At 43.6% G+C, this 19,397-nt stretch overlaps 1 protein-coding gene across 1 annotated transcript in view; it reads right to left on the bottom strand.

Moving 5' to 3' along the window:
• Nucleotides 1-19,397, bottom strand: part of GLB1L2 (galactosidase beta 1 like 2) — a 130,607-nt gene that overhangs the window by 54,066 nt on the left and 57,144 nt on the right. The window contains exons 2-3 of the mRNA XM_089655117.1: nucleotides 16,403-16,594; nucleotides 12,182-12,250 (exon numbers count right to left, since the gene is read on the bottom strand). Of these exons, the coding sequence (XP_089511243.1) occupies nucleotides 12,182-12,250; nucleotides 16,403-16,594 (261 nt within the window). The remainder of the gene's footprint in view (nucleotides 1-12,181; nucleotides 12,251-16,402; nucleotides 16,595-19,397) is intronic.

Genomic DNA, 19,397 nt, shown 5'->3' with positions numbered 1-19,397 from the left:
TGAGGTGTGTGTGTTTTGAAAGGTGGGAGGCTGCCAAAGAGCATGGCAGAAAGTTTAACTATTTTGCTGTACAAAAAAGGGGAACAAGAAGACTGGAGACCCATCTCGTTACTTAATGTTGCCTATAAGTTAATTGTAAAAGTGATAGCAAATAGGCTTAGGGGAGTGATTGAGAGGATGGTTGGTGAAGAACAAGTGTGCACGGTGCCTGAGAGAACGATTGGTGAAAGTTTGGTATGTTTGAGAGACACTCTGTGGGACTGTAAGGAACGAAAGCAAGTTGCAGCTGTTTTAACGATTGATTTTGAGAAGGCATATGATCAGGTGGCGCATGGGTTTATGTTGAAAGTGCTGGAGAGAATGGGGGTGTCTGAGAAGATGGTTGGATGGGTGAGATGTCTGTATGCTGGGATTGGGAGTAAGGTGCAAGTGAATGGATGGTTGACTGAGGGGGTGGATATAAGATCCGGGGTGAGGCAGGGGTGATCGAACCGTTGATGAGGATGATTGCAAAGGATAAGTGTGTGAGTGGATTGGTGATTCCTGGAAGTGGTGCAAGGTGCTTGAAAGTGATGGGCTATATGGATGATGTGACTGTGGTTTGTAGGGATGTGAGGAGTTTGAAAAGGGTGAGACTGTTAATTAATATTTTTTGTTTGGTGAGTGGGTTTAAGATTAAATTTGGAGAACAGTGAATGTACGTTTTTTGGGGAATGGGGAGAAGTTGAGCAGAGTGGGTGGAAGGTGTCTGAAGGTTGCGTGAAAGTGTTGGGGGTAAGGTTTGAGAGGGGCTTATATGGGAGGGAAAGTTGGGAAGAGGTGGTGGGCAAAATTCAAAAGAAAATTAATTTTTGGTCGTTAAGGACTTTGACGCTGGAGGGAAAAGTTTTGATAGTAAAGGCAGTAATAATGCCTATGTTGCTGTTCATATACAGTATTTTTCCGGCCCAGGACAAAGTGCTGAGGAAAATAATAAGGATGGTGTTCCAATTTCTATGGTCATCTAGAGCTGAAAAGCTTAAGAGAGACAAAATTGTTAAGAAGAAGATGAATGGTGGAAAGGGAATGGTGTGGATTAAAAGGTTTTTGTTTGTGAGGTATGTGGGTATGAGTGCACGTTTATGTGAGAAAGAGTGTGGCATGATGCATGGTAAGATATTGTAGTGGGAGTGTGTTACAGAAGCTTGGCTTGTGTGAAGTGGACCTAAGGAGGCCGGTGTGTTTCAAGGCCCCTTGGTTTTATGCGAAAATTTGGAAAGTTTTGTTTGAAAGAGGTGACGAAAGAGATGTGGAAAGATTGTAAAAAGGTATGTAAGTGAATGGATGAGAAGGAGGTGATGGAAAGGATAGGGGGTTTGAGGACAGCTGAGTGTGTGAAAGTATGGAAGAACGTGAGCTTGTGTGAATTAGAAAATAGACAAAAAGATATTGCGTGGATGGGTGTGCATAGATGTCTGCCAGTGAGAACGTTTCAGAGGAGGCGTGGAATGAGTGAAACAGAGATGTCCGAGGAGTGGATTGGCTGACTTGGAAAGTGTGGAGCATTTTTTTGGGGAATGTGGTTATGCGGCGGAAGTATGGGATGGTTTGAAAAGTATGATTGAAGGATTGTCAGGTGTAAGGAGTATGTCGTGTGAAATGGTGATGTTTGGGTTATGGAATTTGGGGAAGAATGAAACAAGAGTGTTGTGGATGTTAGTGAATTGTGTGAAAGAGTGTTTGTGGGACGTGAGGAACCTCTTGATTTTAAAGAAGGAGGTAGTGAGTGTGCGTGAATGTGTGGCCATGGTCTGTGGACGGCTGTACAGGTATGGCTATGTGGATTGCCAGAAACTGGGCCTTGAGGAGGCTGTAAAATTTGGGAAGTTTAGCTCCTGGAAGAGGTGGAGCGTATAAAACCTTTTTTGCTTACTAACCTTGTGCTTTGCTTTAAGTGCTATGAAGATTTTCGGCTCCCTCTTTCTGTGGGTATCTTGAAAACTAAGTATTTTGAACCTATGAGCTGGCTAGATGAAAACCCGTGAACTTCCTCCTTTTTTTGAAAGTTACTTGTAAATAGACAAGTTGTTTTTGTGGGGTATCTTGTATGGCGATGGCACTAATTTTTTTTTCCTTTCCTCCTCATATGTGGAGGTTGGCAGAGGGACAGCATTCCCACAAAGGGACAACGGAGGAGTGATTTCTGTCTAGTAGTAAGGGATAGAGTCTTACAAAGTGCAACCCAACGGCAAGAATTTATGAGAACAGATCTCTGTTATATCCGAACCTCAGGACAAAACCCCTTGGTGGGGTCAGCTTTAATGAAAGTGGTAAAACTATGCTGTATATATGCAATTCCTATGGGAAACCGGGTTCTGTGCTGCGTTGTTTTGATGTATTATGTAAAATCTTTGAAGAAACAGAACCTTTTTTTGGATAGTAGTTTTCTGTCTAGTTTTTGACTGTTTTTGTTGTATTTTCTTTGTGTTTATGTTGGAACTTTGTTTTGAATGTAAAATACAGAATGTTATTTTTTATACAAATTTTTCTAATAAAAGAATTTAAAAAAAATCTGGGAAAAAAGTAGGGGTTTTCTGGGTGAGAAATGTGTTAGACAAATTTGCATATTTTTGAATAATCCCACACTTCTTGGGCTGAGGAAAGGTATGCAAATTAGTGTGACCAAGGTCCTTTGGATCAGAACACTTTCCCTAATATGGGGGAAAAAAAACAATAGGTCTTTTGGCTAAGGTCAGTGTGCTTGTGCCTGGTCTTGGCCATTGGTAACAACTGGTGCCAATTTTTGCTTCTCGGCCTTTTGGCTAAGATAAAGTGTGGTATTGGCCTTGGCCCTTAGGGGTGTCCCTGCATCCAGCTAGGATGTTGAGAGCCACTTGTTTCTATCCAAGCCTTTTGGTCCGTGTGGGGTACCCTCTGCTCGGCCTTGTAGGATCATCGATTAAATTCCACTCTGCATTACTACCTCCAGGTAGTAGTCGCCAAAAAGCCTTTTTAAAGGCTCCGAAAGAGTGAAGACGTCGAGGAACAAGAAGGAAGCCACTGAAGAACTTCTGACGCACCTCCTAACAAGCCCCTCGGTGACAATGAGGAAGAGCAAAACAAAGACCAACCCAGCTCCCGCTGATTCTGCCAAGACTCCCAAGCAAGTCTCCTCCACCTCCACCCCGGCTGGCGCCAGCCCATCGGGATCAGCGAGCCCAAATCTTCCTGTGAAAGGGCTCCCCTCCTTGGAGCCCTGGATGAAGCAGATGGTGGTACTTCAGCTGAAGGAGGTGGACGGCAGAGTCCCTGACATGACAACTGAGATCTTTGGCAAGAAGATGATCCTCAAACAAGGGTTCAGTAAGGCGTAGACACTGTCGGTACAGACCTTCATGACAGGTATATTTTTATATAACCTTTATATAGTTACAGGTCTGTAGAAGGTACTGGGAGCTGGTGAGGACCTGTTTGTTGCAAAATCTCCCATTCAACGGGATGAAAGCAGGGTGACGGTTTTCATGAGGAACCCCCATGTCCCTGGGAGAGATATAGCCACCTACCCCCTGTGACGATCACGGCGTCAGACCCCAGCCCTTCTCACCAAACTCGCGACCGAAGGACTAGCCAATCAAAAACCGCGCTGTCACGTGCGTAACAATGCCACGCCCAGCTGCACTCTGCACAACAATTTTCCAGCTAATGGACCACAATCGATGTACCTGTAGCCTGAGCGTGATTGTTACTGGGTCAGGTTAATTATGCAATTAACCCTTCACACTGCCATCACCTCTTTTTTGTACAGAGAAAGAGGAAACTCGGCAATATCAGCAATAACACTATGATGTTTGAATAATCGTCGGTATACCACTGTCACCGCAGGCAGCAATATACCGAAGTTTAAAACACACACATAGTAGCGCTTTTCAGAGGCAGGGGTTCTGAGTTTCCATTAAAGAGCTTTAGAAACAGTTCAACACTTTCAGAAAGTAAGATTTATTACGAAAAGGTCAAGAGGGTGCAATAAAAATATTTACAGAAAAAGATGTAGCCAATATATATATATATATATATATATATATATATATATATATAAATATACAGAAAGCAATAGCACAGCAAAGAGATAACATAAAAGGAATTTAGATAAAGTACTTGCCAGTCAGCCTTGGTTTAAGCAGCTTCCAAGTTTCAGAGCCAAAAGGATGCTTTTATCTCCCACTGTTAGTTCCGATGTTAAAAAGGGAGATTCTTCAACTTTTTACAACTCAGCTTAGCATTTTCTAGCAACTCCACAGGGTGTCTCCCTGGAGCAGTAAACTAATCGCCTCAATTTTATGACCAAAAACTCTCATATATTATGGTTCATAACTTATTCTCTGTGCATTTAGCAGCCTTGCCACTAGTAGATTAATATGCAGACGCATCTGCTGAATGGTTAGATATGACCATAATTTGGGAACCTGAGACTAGGATGATGCATAGTTTATGAAATACAGTTGTGACCAAAATTATTCAACCCCCACTGAAATTGAGTGTTTTGGCCAGTTTGACATTGCTTTTGATCATTCAGTCATCTTGCTTACATTTACATTAAAGAGGCACTTGTAGGTCAGACAAATATAACATAACAGTTATAATGAAATAACCACAAATGTCTTTTCTGTGCTCACAGCATTATCAGTTTTATTCAACCCCCAAGTGACATTCAATCTTAGTACTTAGTACAGCATCCTTTTACAGTTATAACAGCTTTTAAACGTGAAGCATAGCTTGACACAAGTGTCTTGCAGCGATCTACGGGTATCTTCGCCCATTCTTCATGGGCAAAGGCCTCCAGTTCAGTCACATTCTTAGGCTTGCGCACTGCAACTGCTTTCTTTAAGTCCCACCAGAGGTTCTCAATCGGATTTAAGTCTGGTGACTGCGATGGCCACTCCAAAATGTTCCAGCCTTTCCTCTGCAACCATGCTCTAGTGGACTTGGAGGTATGCTTGGGATCATTGTCCTGTTGAAAGGTCCAACGTCTCCCAAGCCTCAGGTGTGTGACGGACTGCATCACGTTTCCATCCAATATCTCCTGGTACTGAAGAGAATTCATGGTACCTTGCACACGCTGAAGCTTCCCTGTACCTGCAGAAGCAAAACAGCCCCAAAGCATGATTGACCCTCCACCATGCTTCACAGTAGGCAAGGTGTTCTTTTCATCATAGGCCTTGTTCTTCCTCCTCCAAACATAGCGTTGATCCATGGGCCCAAACAGTTCTAATTTTGTTTCATCAGTCCACAGAACACTATCCCACAACTTTTGTGGTTTGTCCACATGGCTTTTGGCATACTGCAGTCGACTCTTCTTATTCTTTGGAGACAGCAAGGGGGTACGCCTGGGAGTTCTGGCACGGAGGCCTTCATTACGCAGTGTGCGTCTTATTGTCTGGGCTGAAACTTCTGTACCCACATCTGACAAATCTTTTCTCAGTTCCTCAGCAGTCACACGGGGACTTCTCTCCACTCTACGCTTCAGGTAGCGCACAGCAGTCGAAGTCAGCATCTTCTTTCTGCCACGACCAGGTAGCGTTTCAACAGTGCCCTTTGCCTTGAATTTGCGAATGATGCTTCCTAAGGTGTCTCTTGGTATGTTTAACATCTTTGCAATCTTCTTATAGCCATTGCCCTTCCTGTGAAGAGAAATCACCTCTTCTCTTGTCTTCCTGGACCATTCTCTTGCCTTCACCATGTTTGTAACCACACCAGTAAATGTCTAGAAGGAGCTGAGTATCACAGTCATTTTAAAGCTGCCTAATTGGTGCTTATTATGCTTGATTGCTGCTCGGTGACATCCACAGGTGTTTTCAATACCTGATGGAAAGCACCTGTATGAACCTCTGTTCTTCAGAGTGGTAGTCTTTAAGGGGTTGAATAATTGTGGCAATGAAGAAACCACATAAGAACCATTTACTACTGTATTACATAAACAATTGATGTCATTTTAGTTGCATTTGGGTAGTTACAACGTCCTTGTAGGATTTGATTCTGAATACAATTCCAAATGTACACTATAGTCCCTAAACCCCTTTACAGCATTGGGGGTTGAATAATTTTGGTCACAACTGTAACATCCCATCAGAGTCTCTCAATTACATCACAGGTTCCCTCATCAGTGGAGAGGGAGAGAGAGCAAATATGCTTATTAGATACAATGCTCTCCCTAAGTTAAAATAGTATGGTCCAAAATCATCATTATTCATGGGGGGGATGGTGGGAGGGCTTTGATTCGTTAGATCAGTGCGTGTTCGATCCAACAAACCGAGCTAGCTTTCTGGGTGGGATATGTCACACAAATTTGCATATTTTTTAATAATCCCATGCTTCTTGAGGGCTGATGGAAGGTATGCAAATTAGGGTGACATGGTCCTTTGCAATTGGATCAGAACACTCTCCCTAATGCTACCACAAAAAAAAAAAATAACCTTTTGGCTAAGATCAGTGTGCATGTGCCTGGTCTTGGCCATAGGTAACAAGTGATACTGCATCTCGGCTTTTTGGCTGGATCCTGTGGTCTTTGCCAAGAGGTTGGAAAGGGAACCTGTGCCCGTGGCCTGGAGACGTACCCCAAGCATCTCCTGCTGCTTCTGGGGGTGGCGCTTCCCTGAGATCCATCGAGAGTGATCGCCAGGCTTATCCTTCCCCTCGGGGTCGGTAGAGCAGGGTGAATTGGCAGAGTGGTGATATGGCTGGTGTGCCTTCAGATGCTCCATACACCATCAGGGTGTATATCCGAGAGGACCGTCGCTGTGAGTGTGGCCTGTACTACGTGCAAAAGAAGGTTGTGATGGAGCTGCTGCAGATGCCAATCGAGAGTTTTTGTTTCCAGGCCTTCCCTACGTCCGGCTTTTTCGATCAGACATTCTTTCGGATGGCGGATGTGCAAACCTGCATGCTGAGGAAAACTAAGAAGGCCCAGGACCCGTTGCTGTAGGGGGTCACGTTCATCAGCAATGAGTGCAAGCAAAGGATCCCGCTAACAATTCAGATGTATAACCCCTTTGTCCGGGAGGAGGATATCCGGGCCTTCCTCCTAAAGTATTGTTCCTTTGTATCTGCCGGGATCATGCAAACAAATATATTAGGGACATTTAACGGACACCGGAAGTACTATGTCCAGTTGAGAAAAGATGACGCTGGAGTTGGTGGTTGTGCACACCCCCCCAGGCCTTTTCAATTGGGCGAAATAGGGGGGTACTGTGGTATCCGGGGCAGCCACAGTTCTGCCGCAACTGTTTCGCCTTTGGTCATACTAAGGAGCAGTGTGAGACAGGGATAGTGTGCTGCAACGGTTTCAAGTCCGGACACAGGACTGCTGAGTGTCCGGATGGACGAAAAATGTCATCTATGTGGAAGCAATGCCCATTTGGCCCGACAGTGCCCGAATCTGGAGGGGGGCATGATGGACTCTGCTCACAACATCAGCAGGCCCGCCGGAGGAAAACCCCATCTTATGCTGAGGTCGCTGCTGGGGTGGCCCCGGCTAAATGTCCTGAGGCTCCTGCAGAGGTGGAGGTGGCTGGTCCAACACCCAAGCCTGATGAAGCGGCGGTGGTAGCTCAGGTCCCAGCTGTGGGGTCCAAGGAACTGGAACAACCCACCGCGGCGGAAGGTGGAGGGGCAGGTGAAGTGGAAGTTATGGACCTATCGAGGGACACCCTCAAGAGGAAAAAAGGGGCTTTGAAAGCTATTCCTGCATCTCAGGAGATATTAGAGTTTTCGAGCCCTGACATAGACTTTGACTCCTCTGTGGTTTCCACGGAGTCATTTGCCAGTAGCAGTCAGGTTGAAAACCTTCAGGCTGTTATGGGCTTCAAAAAGTCAGCTCCAGGTGGTGGGGAGGAGCAGAGTGGCATGGTGGCGGTAGCAGGGGCTAAAGTCACTGGAATCGGGCAGAGGTGCCAGAGCAAGAAGCCCGCCACTTGATGCAAATAGCTTTGTTCTGATGTTTTCCTTTGTTTTTCAGTGTGAATGAAGATCAACATATCTTCCTTGAATGTAAGAAGCATTCAAGCAGCACCAAGAAGGGCGGCAATTTTTAAATATTTGTCTTTGCTTCCCAGCGACATCCTTTGTCTGCAAGAATGCAATATCAAGGAGGAGCCCCGACCCCCGACCGGAGGAGTGGCCTCATGGCCCTGTGGTGTGGTCCGGGGGTACTGAGGGAAATGCTGGACTAGGCATCTGATTTAGAAATTGGAGGTTTAAGATACTGAATACTGTACATATTGTGAAGGGGAGGGCTGTGCTATGTAAGGTGGAGGTGGATGGTTGTTGCTTTAGAATTATTAATGTGTACGCGTCCCCAAAGAAATGGGAGCGCATAAGCCTGTTTGAAAAGTTAAGCCTATTCTTAGGAGGCAGAGAGCCTCTTATTTTTGTAGGTGATTTTAATTGTGTGCTGGGAGTGGGGGATAGGGTGGGAAGGGGGGGAGGAGTGTGGGAAGGGGGGGAGCGGTGGTGTGGGTGGTGGGATTAAATTATTACTAGAGCTTTGCACTGACTTTGGCCTGGTTGATTTGGGTAAAGACAAGGGCCATACCTTTTTTTCTCTTGGCCGACATTTGAGCTCGAGAATTGATTTTCTTTTTTCATCTAGAGACTTTACGTCCAGTGCATTTGCTGTGCAGCCGGTGCTTTTCACGGACCATGGCCAGATCAAATGTAGCGTGAATATGGAGTCTGATAAGGTGTATGGAAGTTGAATGTGAAGCTGCTAGAGGATGTGAATGTGAGGGAGGTGTTTTGCAAGATGTTTGAAAGATGGAAGAGAAAGAGGCTGGAGTTTGAGAGTGTGATTAAATGGTGGGATTGGGTGAAAGTGCAAACTCCCTTTGTGAGGAAAGGGAGTGAGAAAGGGAGGAGAATGAATGGTGGCAGAAGCGGTTGAGTTATTTGGAAGAGATGGGTGTATGGGGAGAGAGTGTGGAGAATGAGTTAGCGGAAGCGAGAGTGAAAGTTGGGAGATTCTTGGAAGTGAAAGCGAAGGCTTTGATTGCTCAAGCGAGAATGGTGAAAGAAGGATGAAAAGTGTACGAGGTTTTTCTTTAAAAAGCTGTATGGTTGTAAGAATGAGGTGGTAAGTGTGTTGGATGAGAATGGATGTGAGGTGAGTGGGAATGAACGTGTGGTTGGAGAGGTACAGAAGTTTTACGGTAATTTGTTTTCTGTGTGTAAGAGAGACGCAAAAGTGGAGAAGGATGTGATTGGTGAGATTGAAGAAAGGCTGGAAGACGACGATAGAGTGGTTTTGTGTGAAGATGTTTGTTTGAGTGAAGTAGAAGTGAGTTTGAATGGTATGAAAAAGGGGAAAACTCCTGGGTTGGAAGGTCTTTTCCCGTGGAGTTTTACTGTGCGTTTTGGGAGGTGATTGGAAAGTGTGTGTTTGATGTGTGCGTGGCTGTGTTGGAAAGAGGGTGTATGTCTAAGAGTATGGCTGAGGGACTGATCGTGTTATTATACAAGAAAGGTGACAAAAAGGACTTGAAAAATTGGAGACCTATTTCTTTACTAAATACTGACTACAAATTAATAGCTAAGGTGTTGGCAAACAGAGTGCGTGGGGTGATTGGCAAAATGGTTGGGGAAGAGCAAGCGTGTGCTGTGCCTGGGAGAGTAATCTCTGAGAGTTTGGTGTATCTGCGGGATGTATTGTGTGATTGCAAGGAACGAAAGCAAAGGGCGTCCGTACTGGCTGTAGATTTTGAAAAGGCGTATGATCGGGTAGTGCATGAGTTTATGTTTCGAGTGTTGGAGAAAATGGGGGTACCTGCAAGGATGATGAAATGGGTGAAATGTTTGTACTCTGGTATTGTAAGTAAGATTCAGGTGAATGGGTGGGTGACTGAGGGAGTGGATGTGAAGTCGGGGTGAGGCAGGGGTGCCCTTTATCCCCCGTGCTGTTTATTTGCGTGATTGAGCCGTTGTTGAGGATGCTTCCTAGGGATAAATGTGTAAATGGGTTGCTGCTACCCAGGAGTGGAGGGAGAATGTTGAAGGTAATTGCGCATATGGATGATGTGACTGTGGTGTGTAAGAATGTGGCGAGCCTGAGGAGAGTAAAGTTGTTGTTAGAGATTTTTTGTATGGCAAGTGGGTTTCGGGTGAATATGGATAAGAGTGAGTGTAAGTTCTTTGGTGAATGGGGAGAGTGTGGACGGTGTGACTGGAAAGTGTGTAAGGGGAGTGTGAGAGTTTTGGGTGTGAAGTTCGAATGTGACCTGTTTGGGAGAGAGAGTTGGAAGGATGTGACGGCAAAAGTGCAAAAAAAGTTAAATTTCTGGACTCTAAGGTCTCTATCTTTTGAAGGCAAAGTACTTGTTGTCAAGACAGTAATTATTCCCATCCTGGTATTCCTTTATCAGGTTTTTCCTGCGCAGGACAGAGGTTTGAAAAAAATAATCAGAATAATTTTCCAATTTTCTGGTCCTCGAAGGCTGAGAAATTAAACCGCAAGAAAGTGGTGAAGCGAAAGTTGAATGGTGGGAAAGGTATGGTATGCGTGGAGAGATTGTTTGTGATGTATGTGGGAATGTGCGTGAGAGTTTTAATGAAGCACTGACGTCTCATGTCCATCTGCTCGGTGAGGACGTTGATGACAAAACGCGTAGGGCGGAGCCTTTGGATGTGACGTCAGCACACCCCCCGGTCCGCTTGTATGGCCCATGTGCAGGCTAAGCTGGGTCTGCGTTATTTGTTTCATCGCACACGCTGTCTATACTGGTGTTGGTCTGGACACCATGCTTGTAAGTGTATTTCTTCATTAAAGATTGATGCTTTTATTACATACTGCACCATGAGTTTTTACTTTTCTTGGTGGCGGTCTGAACATCTCTCATTGTGGATACTAAATAGTCTTTGGAGTGGATTTCAGCCCTGCAGAGCATTATTCAGACTTTGGGCTGGTGGATGTGGGGAGAGATAAAGGGATATACCTTTTTTTGAGTTCACAAACTGATTTTTGTTTTATTTCCAGAGACTTTAACCAGGATTCCTTTTCGGTTCATCGCGTGCCATTCCCGGACCATGGCCGGATAGAATGTTGTGTGAGTATGGAATCTGAAAAAGTGTATGGAGGTGGATGGAAGTTGAATGTGAAGTTGCTTGAGGATGTGAATAGAAGGGAAGAGTATTGTATGATGTTTGAAAGGCAGAAGAGAAAGAGGTTGGAATTTAGGAGTGTGGTTGAGTGGTGGGAATGGGTGAAAGAGAGAATGAAGAGATTATTGTGTGAGAAAAGGATGTGAAAGAGTGAGAAGAGAGCGAGAAGAGTATGAATGGTGGCAAAAGAGATTAAGATGCTTGGAAGAGATGAGTGTGTGGGGGGAGAATGTGGGGAATGAGATTATAGAAGCCTGAGCGAAGGTTGGACGTTTTATGGAGGTGAAAGGGAAGGCAATACTGGCGCAAGCTAGAGCGGTTGTAAAAGAGAAGGATGAGAAATGAAAGAAATGAAGAAAGAGAAAACTCCAGGTTTGGGATGCAAGGATTTTCGTGGGATTTAAGAAAGATTATATGAGTGAGAGAGAATGTACGGCCGTGGTCCGTGGACAGTTGTTCAGATATGGTTATTTTGACCTCATTAAAATGGGTACAGTGGAGGCTGAAAAAATCTGTTTTTTTTAAGTTCTGGAAAAGGTGGACGGCCGCTTAGCCTTTTTTCTGCTCACGGTGAGGATGCTTGGCTGTATAGTACTCCTGCTGGTATAATGGGGGCTCTGAAGGCTAGTACAGACTGGAACAGAAATCATGGAGCCCACAAACCGGTACAAACCTTAATGACTTGGAGAGGATCTGCCAAGAGGAGTGAGTCAAAATCCCTCCTGAGATGTGTGCAAACCTGGTGGCCATCTACAGGAAACGCCTGACCTCTAATTGCCAACAAGTGGTTTGCCACCAAGTACTAAGTCATGTTTTGTGAAGGGGATCAAATACAAATTTCCCTCATGAACATGCAAATCAGTCATCATTTGTTAGACATGCATTTCTTTTGAATTTGTTGTTGCTATTCTGTCTCTCAGTGTTACAATACACCGAACATTCGATTTTTAGACTGATCATTTCTTTGTGAGTGGGCAAACATTCAAAATCAGCAGAGGATCAAATACTTATGTCCGTCACTGTAGTATAATGCTACTACTTCCATGTTTCACATTACCAAATATCGAGGTTCCCAGAGAAGTCAAACTTTCCCCTCTTTGACTCGTGAAGGTTCCAAGGAACATATCTGGGAGGAGATAAGAAAAAATAAAGATAGTTTCAAAAAGGTATGTCAACCAGTTTAAGGGCTCGTGTACACGCGCAGCTGCTAAACTTGGGTTTAGCAGCCAAAGCTCCTAAACGCAAATCGCAATAAAAGCCTATGTGTCCAGAGTTTAGGAGCTGCCGCGGAGAAGTGAGGTTAAACCACCCTCTCCTGAACGCACAAGAATCGCATTCAGGATAGGAACGTTTTGACCACCGGCCGCGGGAAAATGCAAAACGCGGCAAAATCACGGTACCGCGGTTGCCGCGTTTTGTGTTTGGAGTTTCACAAACTCCATCTCCATCTCAGCCAATCCAAGGAAGCTTTGTATTCATTCATAGACAGTAACAGTGCGCCGCTGGAGGGATTTTTTTAAGGTAAGCTTCTCAAAATGTCCTAGTATGTAATGCATACTAGTACATTATGTGATTACCTTGTAGGTGGATTTTTTTTTTTAACCTCTTCATGCCGATCTAACACATATATGTGGCCTCACGGAACTGGGCTTTTTTCCTTGGGGCTGCATATTTGCCTTTGTCACACGATCGCTGTGATAGCCTCTGATTGGCTATCGCAGTAATCAGTCACCGCCCCCCGTTTTTTTTTTTTTTTCTCTATGTATGAATGGAGGAGAAAGATACATTGTATCTCTCGCTCTCCTTGCATAGAGGGGGAAAAAAAATGTTTATTTTTTATTTATTTTTAACAAAGAAAAAATACCTAGATCAAGGTTTGATCTAGTTCAGTAGCAGGGTTAGTGTTTGGGTCAAGGTCAGGATTTATTTATTTTTTTTATAAATTGGCATCAGCGTGTTTTAGGTAAAAAAAACAAAATGCGCACTATTGTTTCTGGGCTGTAGTACAGGTACAAACAAATAACATACACATATATAGTATCTCTGCGATCATCAAGAGCTGGAAAATTTATTTTGGGTTGCCCTTTGGTGGTAGGTTATGGTAGTAACTAGTGGTGCACTGAAATCAAAATTCTGGTGCCGAAAACCGAAAATTCAAAATGCACTTGGCTGAAAACCAAAATGCGCAGTTTTTAAAAATTAATATATATTTTTGGGAAAAAATAAAACCCCACAACTCTCCTCTACAATGTAAAGCATTAGATAAAAAAAAAAGCTTTAAAAAAAAAAATTGGTTGAAAACGGAAGTGACATCGCTCCGGTCCTCCAAGGGCATAGAGGTAAGTGGAGGCCATCTTTCCTTCTCTAAACTCTATGTCCAGTGCCGGGATTTTTTGATGGTTTCTCAGGTAAGTGGCAGCCAGTGGCAGCAGTAAAGGACAGCAGCGGCAGGAGGCTGCGAGGGGGAGGGTTTTTTTTCGGCACCTGTATCAGTGCTTTTTTTCACATCGGCCAATGGCCGGTAGGGGTGTTTTTGGCCGAAACGTTTCAGCCACTGAAATTCCGGTGCGCCCCTAGTACTAACAAGTAACACACAGCTAAATTTAATAAAATAATTTTTTTTCAAAATTTTGGGCCAGTTTTCCTTTGATAATAAAAAAAAAAAGTCTTGAGATATTCACTACCATTTACCACCAAATGAAAGCCCAATTTGTCCTGAAAAAAACAAGTTATAATCCACCTGGATGTACAAAGTAGTTATGATGATATGTACGGTTTTACTAACACATGTCAACGTTGTAAGATTGTGCTTAGGCATTAAGATTTGTTTTACCCTTAGGTATGAAGGGGTTAAGGAAACTTTATAACTGCTTTAAAGGATATCTACGCCTAAGAAAATAAATGTAATTTATTGCAGTTTAGTGGACTTTTGATGTGTTGGCTGAATTCATTTTGTATTTTTCAGGCTAAGAATATTTTCAGCAAGTACATAAAATACCTGTTACCAGAAAAGTAGTTTCCTTGTCACTTCTTGGTAGCTGAACTGAAATCACAAACAATGTTATCTTCCTCCCCAACTATCTTCTGTAAACTGCAAATTCCCCCATCCCCATGTAAGAGAGATGTGTTTGTAGTCCAAATCGGGGGGGGGGGGGGGAAACACCTGGGTGGCAAAAGTTGCTCCTCCATAGATAATGTGCAGTGACCGAGTATTGTCATTCTAGGACAGTGATGGCGAACAGCTGGCACGCAGAGCCATCTCAGTGGGCACGCCAGGAAGAAGGGGAAGAACGCGCTCTCCTGCGCACCCCCGGGGGCGCGCTCCGGGCGATCTCCGTGATTGCTGTGTCCTACGGACACAGCTGATCACGTGACGTGGTAAAAGGCCAATCACAGCGGCCTTTTACCACGTGATCAGCCGTGTCCAATGACACGCTGATCACCTGGAAATGCAAATGCCGGTTCTCGGCTGCACTTTCCTCACGCTATCAGATCGTGAGGAAAGTACTGCCGAAAACCGTCAGTTGTCAGAGCAGGGAATGGCACCGATCATCAGGGTCACTGATTATCAGTGCCCTGATGATCGGTGCCCAGCAGTGCCACACACAAGTTCTGCCCACCTGTGCCCAGCAATGCGCCCACCTGTGCCGCCCACCTGTGCCCAGTAGTGCCACCCACCTGTGCCCACCAGTGCCCATCAGTGCAGCCCAGCAGTGCTGCCAGTCAGTGCCCATCGGTTGTGCCAGTCAGTGCCCAGCAGTGATGTCAGTCAGTGCCACCTATCAGTGCTGTCTATCAGTACCCATTATCAGTGTCGCCTATCAGTGCCACCAATCAGTGCCGCATATCACTGCCACCTATCTGTGACACCTCATTAGTGCTGCCCATCAGTGCCACCCATCAATGATGCCCAGCAGTGCCCGCCGGTCAGTGCCTCCAGTTGGTGCTATCAGTGCCGCATATCAGTGCCCATCATTTCCTGCATATCAGTGCCTCCTCATCAGTGCTCACCAGTGCCGCCTCATCAGTGCTACCTATCTGTGCCGCCTCATCAATGCCCATCAGTGCTGCCTATCAGTGCAGCCTCACCAACGCACATCAAAGAAGAAATATTACCTGTTTGCAAAATTTTAGAATAGAAGCAAAGGAAACCTTTTATGTGTTTAATTTTTTGCTATAACCATATGCAATTGTGATTAAATACCACCAAAAAAAGCTCTATTTGTGTGAAAAAATGATAAAAATTGCATATGATTACAGTGTTGCATGACCGCACAATTGTCATTAAGTGCAACAGCACTGAAAGCTGAAAATTGTCCTGGGCAGGAAGGGGGTAGAAGTGCCCGGTAGGCAAGTGATTAATTCCAGTGTTGGCACTTTGAAATAAAAAATTTGGTTTTGTGTTGCAGTTTGGGCACTCGGGCTCAAAAAGGTTCGCCATCACTGTTCTAGGACATTCTGTTACTAGCAAGATGAAAACTAATGCATCTATGTAAAGTAATACATCTATGGACTGCTAAGCCGCAATATATTACATTTTTGTTTTGGGTATTAGAATGGCTTTTTTCACAGCTAATGTCTGCATGTGTTTATTTTCAGAAAACCGCAGAAGGAATGAGACTCCCTTGCTTGGATTTCTAATAGGCTGAGACAGGGACCATAGGTTTACATGGGAAATCTGCCAGTAATAGCCGTGAGATGTAACATGCCACAGGGTGTCATGAAAGGATAATGGGCCAGTGTTTTCAATTTAGTTAAAGTAGAAGTAAAAGCAAAAAACTTAAAAAAAAAAAAAAATGTTGGATAAAAGTGGAGATGGATTAGAACACCTGTCAGTTTTTATTGCTGTCTGTGCCCCCGTTAAGGAGATTCCTCCTCTCTATTTGTCCTGTTGACCAATATTATTGAAAGTAAAAGTAAAAATGAATCCCAAATTTTGGGTAGTCCTCAGAAAAGTAATAGAGGGGAAATCTTACAATGGACCTTGGAGCCCCAAGAAATTCCCTTATTTGCAGGGGTTTCCTCTCACTTCCTGTTTGGCTATGGGACAGGAAGTAAAGGGAAATCTCCACATTTGGACACAGATGGCAAAAAAAAAAATCTGACAGTGGTTATAACTTTCTCTTGCTCTATCCAAAATGGAAAAAAAAAAAGTTTTGCCTTAAATTTATTTAAAAGAAAATGTATTCAATTAAAAAAATGAATCATGCAATTTAAACGTAAGCCCAGAATCTGCCCCTTTAACAAATCAAAAGTCTCATCTGTTTATAGGACATACGTAGTGAGAACGTTCAGGCCGCACGCCTTCATCTTCAGCATCCGATCCCTCCAGTATTCTTTAGGGACTCGAAAATAGTGCATAGAGCCTCCCAGAATCCTCAGCGGCTCCCCCTCCAGCAAGAACTGACCATTCTCTGCTTTGAGACCTCGGTGTCGATTCCACATCCTAAGTGAAAAGGAATTCCGAAACCTGCAGACAAGAGGAGGAGGAATAAATGATCAGTGTACACGGATGATTTGGCTGTAAACATGCAACATTTCATTTTCCACCTTGTGGACCGATATTATCAAAGTTACAGCACAGATCCAGGCTAAGGCTTCAGTTTTCGATCTTCGCTGCCTCCACTTCTCCACTTGTCTCTTGCAGGTAACTCAGTGGCCAATGACTGAACTGTCACTGATTACGGGGGAAAGTGGGTGGCAGGGTGCGTAAAGAAATGTGAACGCCATTTGATCAACATGGAAACGTACCAACCTCCATTTTTAGAATGAGAGGTCAGCAATGGCAGCCTAAATGTACCTTCAATAATGGTCGCCAGGAAGCAAAGACAGTCCAATGAGAGCACCAAACAAATGTCCAAGAGTCCAAGATAATTTAATGATCAGATTGATTCACAGCAGAATAGAATCAACGCGTTTCGAGGGCCAAACACACTCCTCCTTCATTAACCACTTCCAGTCCGGCCCATGTATATAAAAGGCCGGATGGGAGCATTGCAGGAGTTTATAAACGTCCTCCCTGCTTCCCTGCCTGTGCACGCTCTGGACACAGCGGAACACCGATCGTTGTATGGGACCTCTGTGTGAGGTCCTGATCATGTGATCACTGACTGGCCAATCAGAGATCACATGAATAATAGTAAGCAAGATGTCACTTCCTGACATCATTGCTTACTACTAGTGAAAGCTGTGAATGATCACAACAGCCTTGTACCATGTGACAATCTGTGACCAACCACAGCTCTCACAGTATTTCTCAATGGCTGCAAGAATGCAGCCAGAGAGAAGGAGAAGTTATTGATTTTACAGCCTTTATATATATATATATACATATATACACACACACACATATATATATATATATATATATATACATACACATATATATTACACACACACATATATATATATATATATATATATATACATACATACACACACACACACACACACAGAGCAATAACACAGCAAAAAGGTAACAGAAAGAAGTTTAGAGAGGTAGAGTACTTTGCAAAAGTCCTGGGTTAAGCAGATCAAGTTTCAGAGCAAGGGCACCGTCTCCCAAGTTGGTTCTGATATTAAAAGGGAGATTTCTTCAACTTCTCTCTTAGGCCTGACAGCCTATTTTGTAGTCCCCCAGCAGGGGGTGTCTCTGAAGCCAAGGACCAATGGCCTCATTTGGGGAGGGGGTGTCTAGGCAGAGACCCAAGCTAGAACCAAAATCTCTCATAGCTTATTTTTGTTCATAACTTTTCCTAGGCACAAGTAACATTCCACCCGCGGGTAGATTAATATGCAGGCGCATCTGCGGAACGGTTAGATATGAAACATAAAATACATACTTGAATGGTTCAAGAGATGTAATTCTCTGCTTTCCTATATATTCCAGCCAAGGAGTGTGACATATCAAAAGGTTTGTCTTCTCGTGATATGCCTGGTTTTTATGTAAGTCTCTCATATTCCAAGATATGACACATAGGGGGAAAATGGATTTTAAAAGTGGTATCTGTTTATTACTCCTATGGAATGTCTTTGAACTCAGGGGAAGGCTTGGGTTATCCTTTTACGAGTTCCAGATTGCACAGTTTCTCACCCAGCTCAGAGAGGTTTTATAACTCGGAGCGGCCTGCCTGTGACACTTCCAACACACACCAACCACATGTCACTGTGGATCTCAGAGAGGGAGGGGGATGAGGAAAGATATATTTGTACAAGATGGATGATCCTTTGCCAAGATGGAGGTTGGAGCAAAATGGTTGAATCGCGTCCATCTCTGTGGGTACGATTGCTACAGATGGTGCCATATAAATACAACAAGCATATTATGACTGACCTGTAGTGGGTAGTCATATCCTGGTGAGTTCTCGGTGTTGGTGGTGGAGGAAAAATGGAGAAAAGAACACTTGTTTTTTTTCAAGACTGCACCCTTATTTTGTCTGTTTGATTCACGAACAATTTATGTCAGCCACATGGTGGTATATGATTCAGTGGATTTTATTTTTTAATTATTTTTATTTCAAATATGTTTTTGGTTTATTATGCACAATGATTTATGACGTTTGATTGTAGCACATAGTGCTGTAAAGATTTATGATGATGATTTAGAGTGTAACCGCACTTTGCAGCTGCTCTTGTGCATATGAACATTCATACAGGTGTAGAATATATCTTGATACCAAATCATGACGTAGACAGAACTGCTGGCAAGGTGTAAAGTACGGGGACTGAACCATAAAATATGCGGACTTTACACATCTTATCAAACCATACCAGTGTTCAAGGCTCCACGTATGATATGGATTCTCCTACTGACCCATTGACTAAAATAATGCATATAAGTGTATCTAAACTTAGGAACAAATAAGTAACATATTGCAGCTTGCTGACGTAGATGTGGTGACTGCAATGGGTATTTTTTCTGTTTTTTCCTCTTTTATTTTCAACTAGTGATCCTGACAATAACACACTTCCTTCCCTAGGGTGACAACCTAGAGCAGTGGTCTCCAAACTGTGGACTGGGGGCCACATTGCCTGCCTTTTTCTGGCCCTTCCCACATGGAAGAAAAATACATTTGAAATATTTTACAAATATTCTTCCCAAATATATTGACATATTTGAAATGCTACAATTTTGGCCGTATTATATATATATATATATATATACACATACATATATATATACACATATATATACATACATATACACACACACACTGTATGTTGAAATGTGTTTTTATTACAAAATATATACATATACACACATATATACACAC

The sequence above is a fragment of the Staurois parvus genome, unplaced genomic scaffold, assembly GCF_062004578.1.
Source record: "Staurois parvus isolate SC_StPar_1 unplaced genomic scaffold, SC_StPar_1.0 ptg000820l, whole genome shotgun sequence".
Lineage (NCBI taxonomy): Eukaryota > Metazoa > Chordata > Amphibia > Anura > Ranidae > Staurois > Staurois parvus.
Note: the sequence above shows the minus strand (reverse complement) of the source record. Positions and strands in the feature narration are given on the sequence as shown.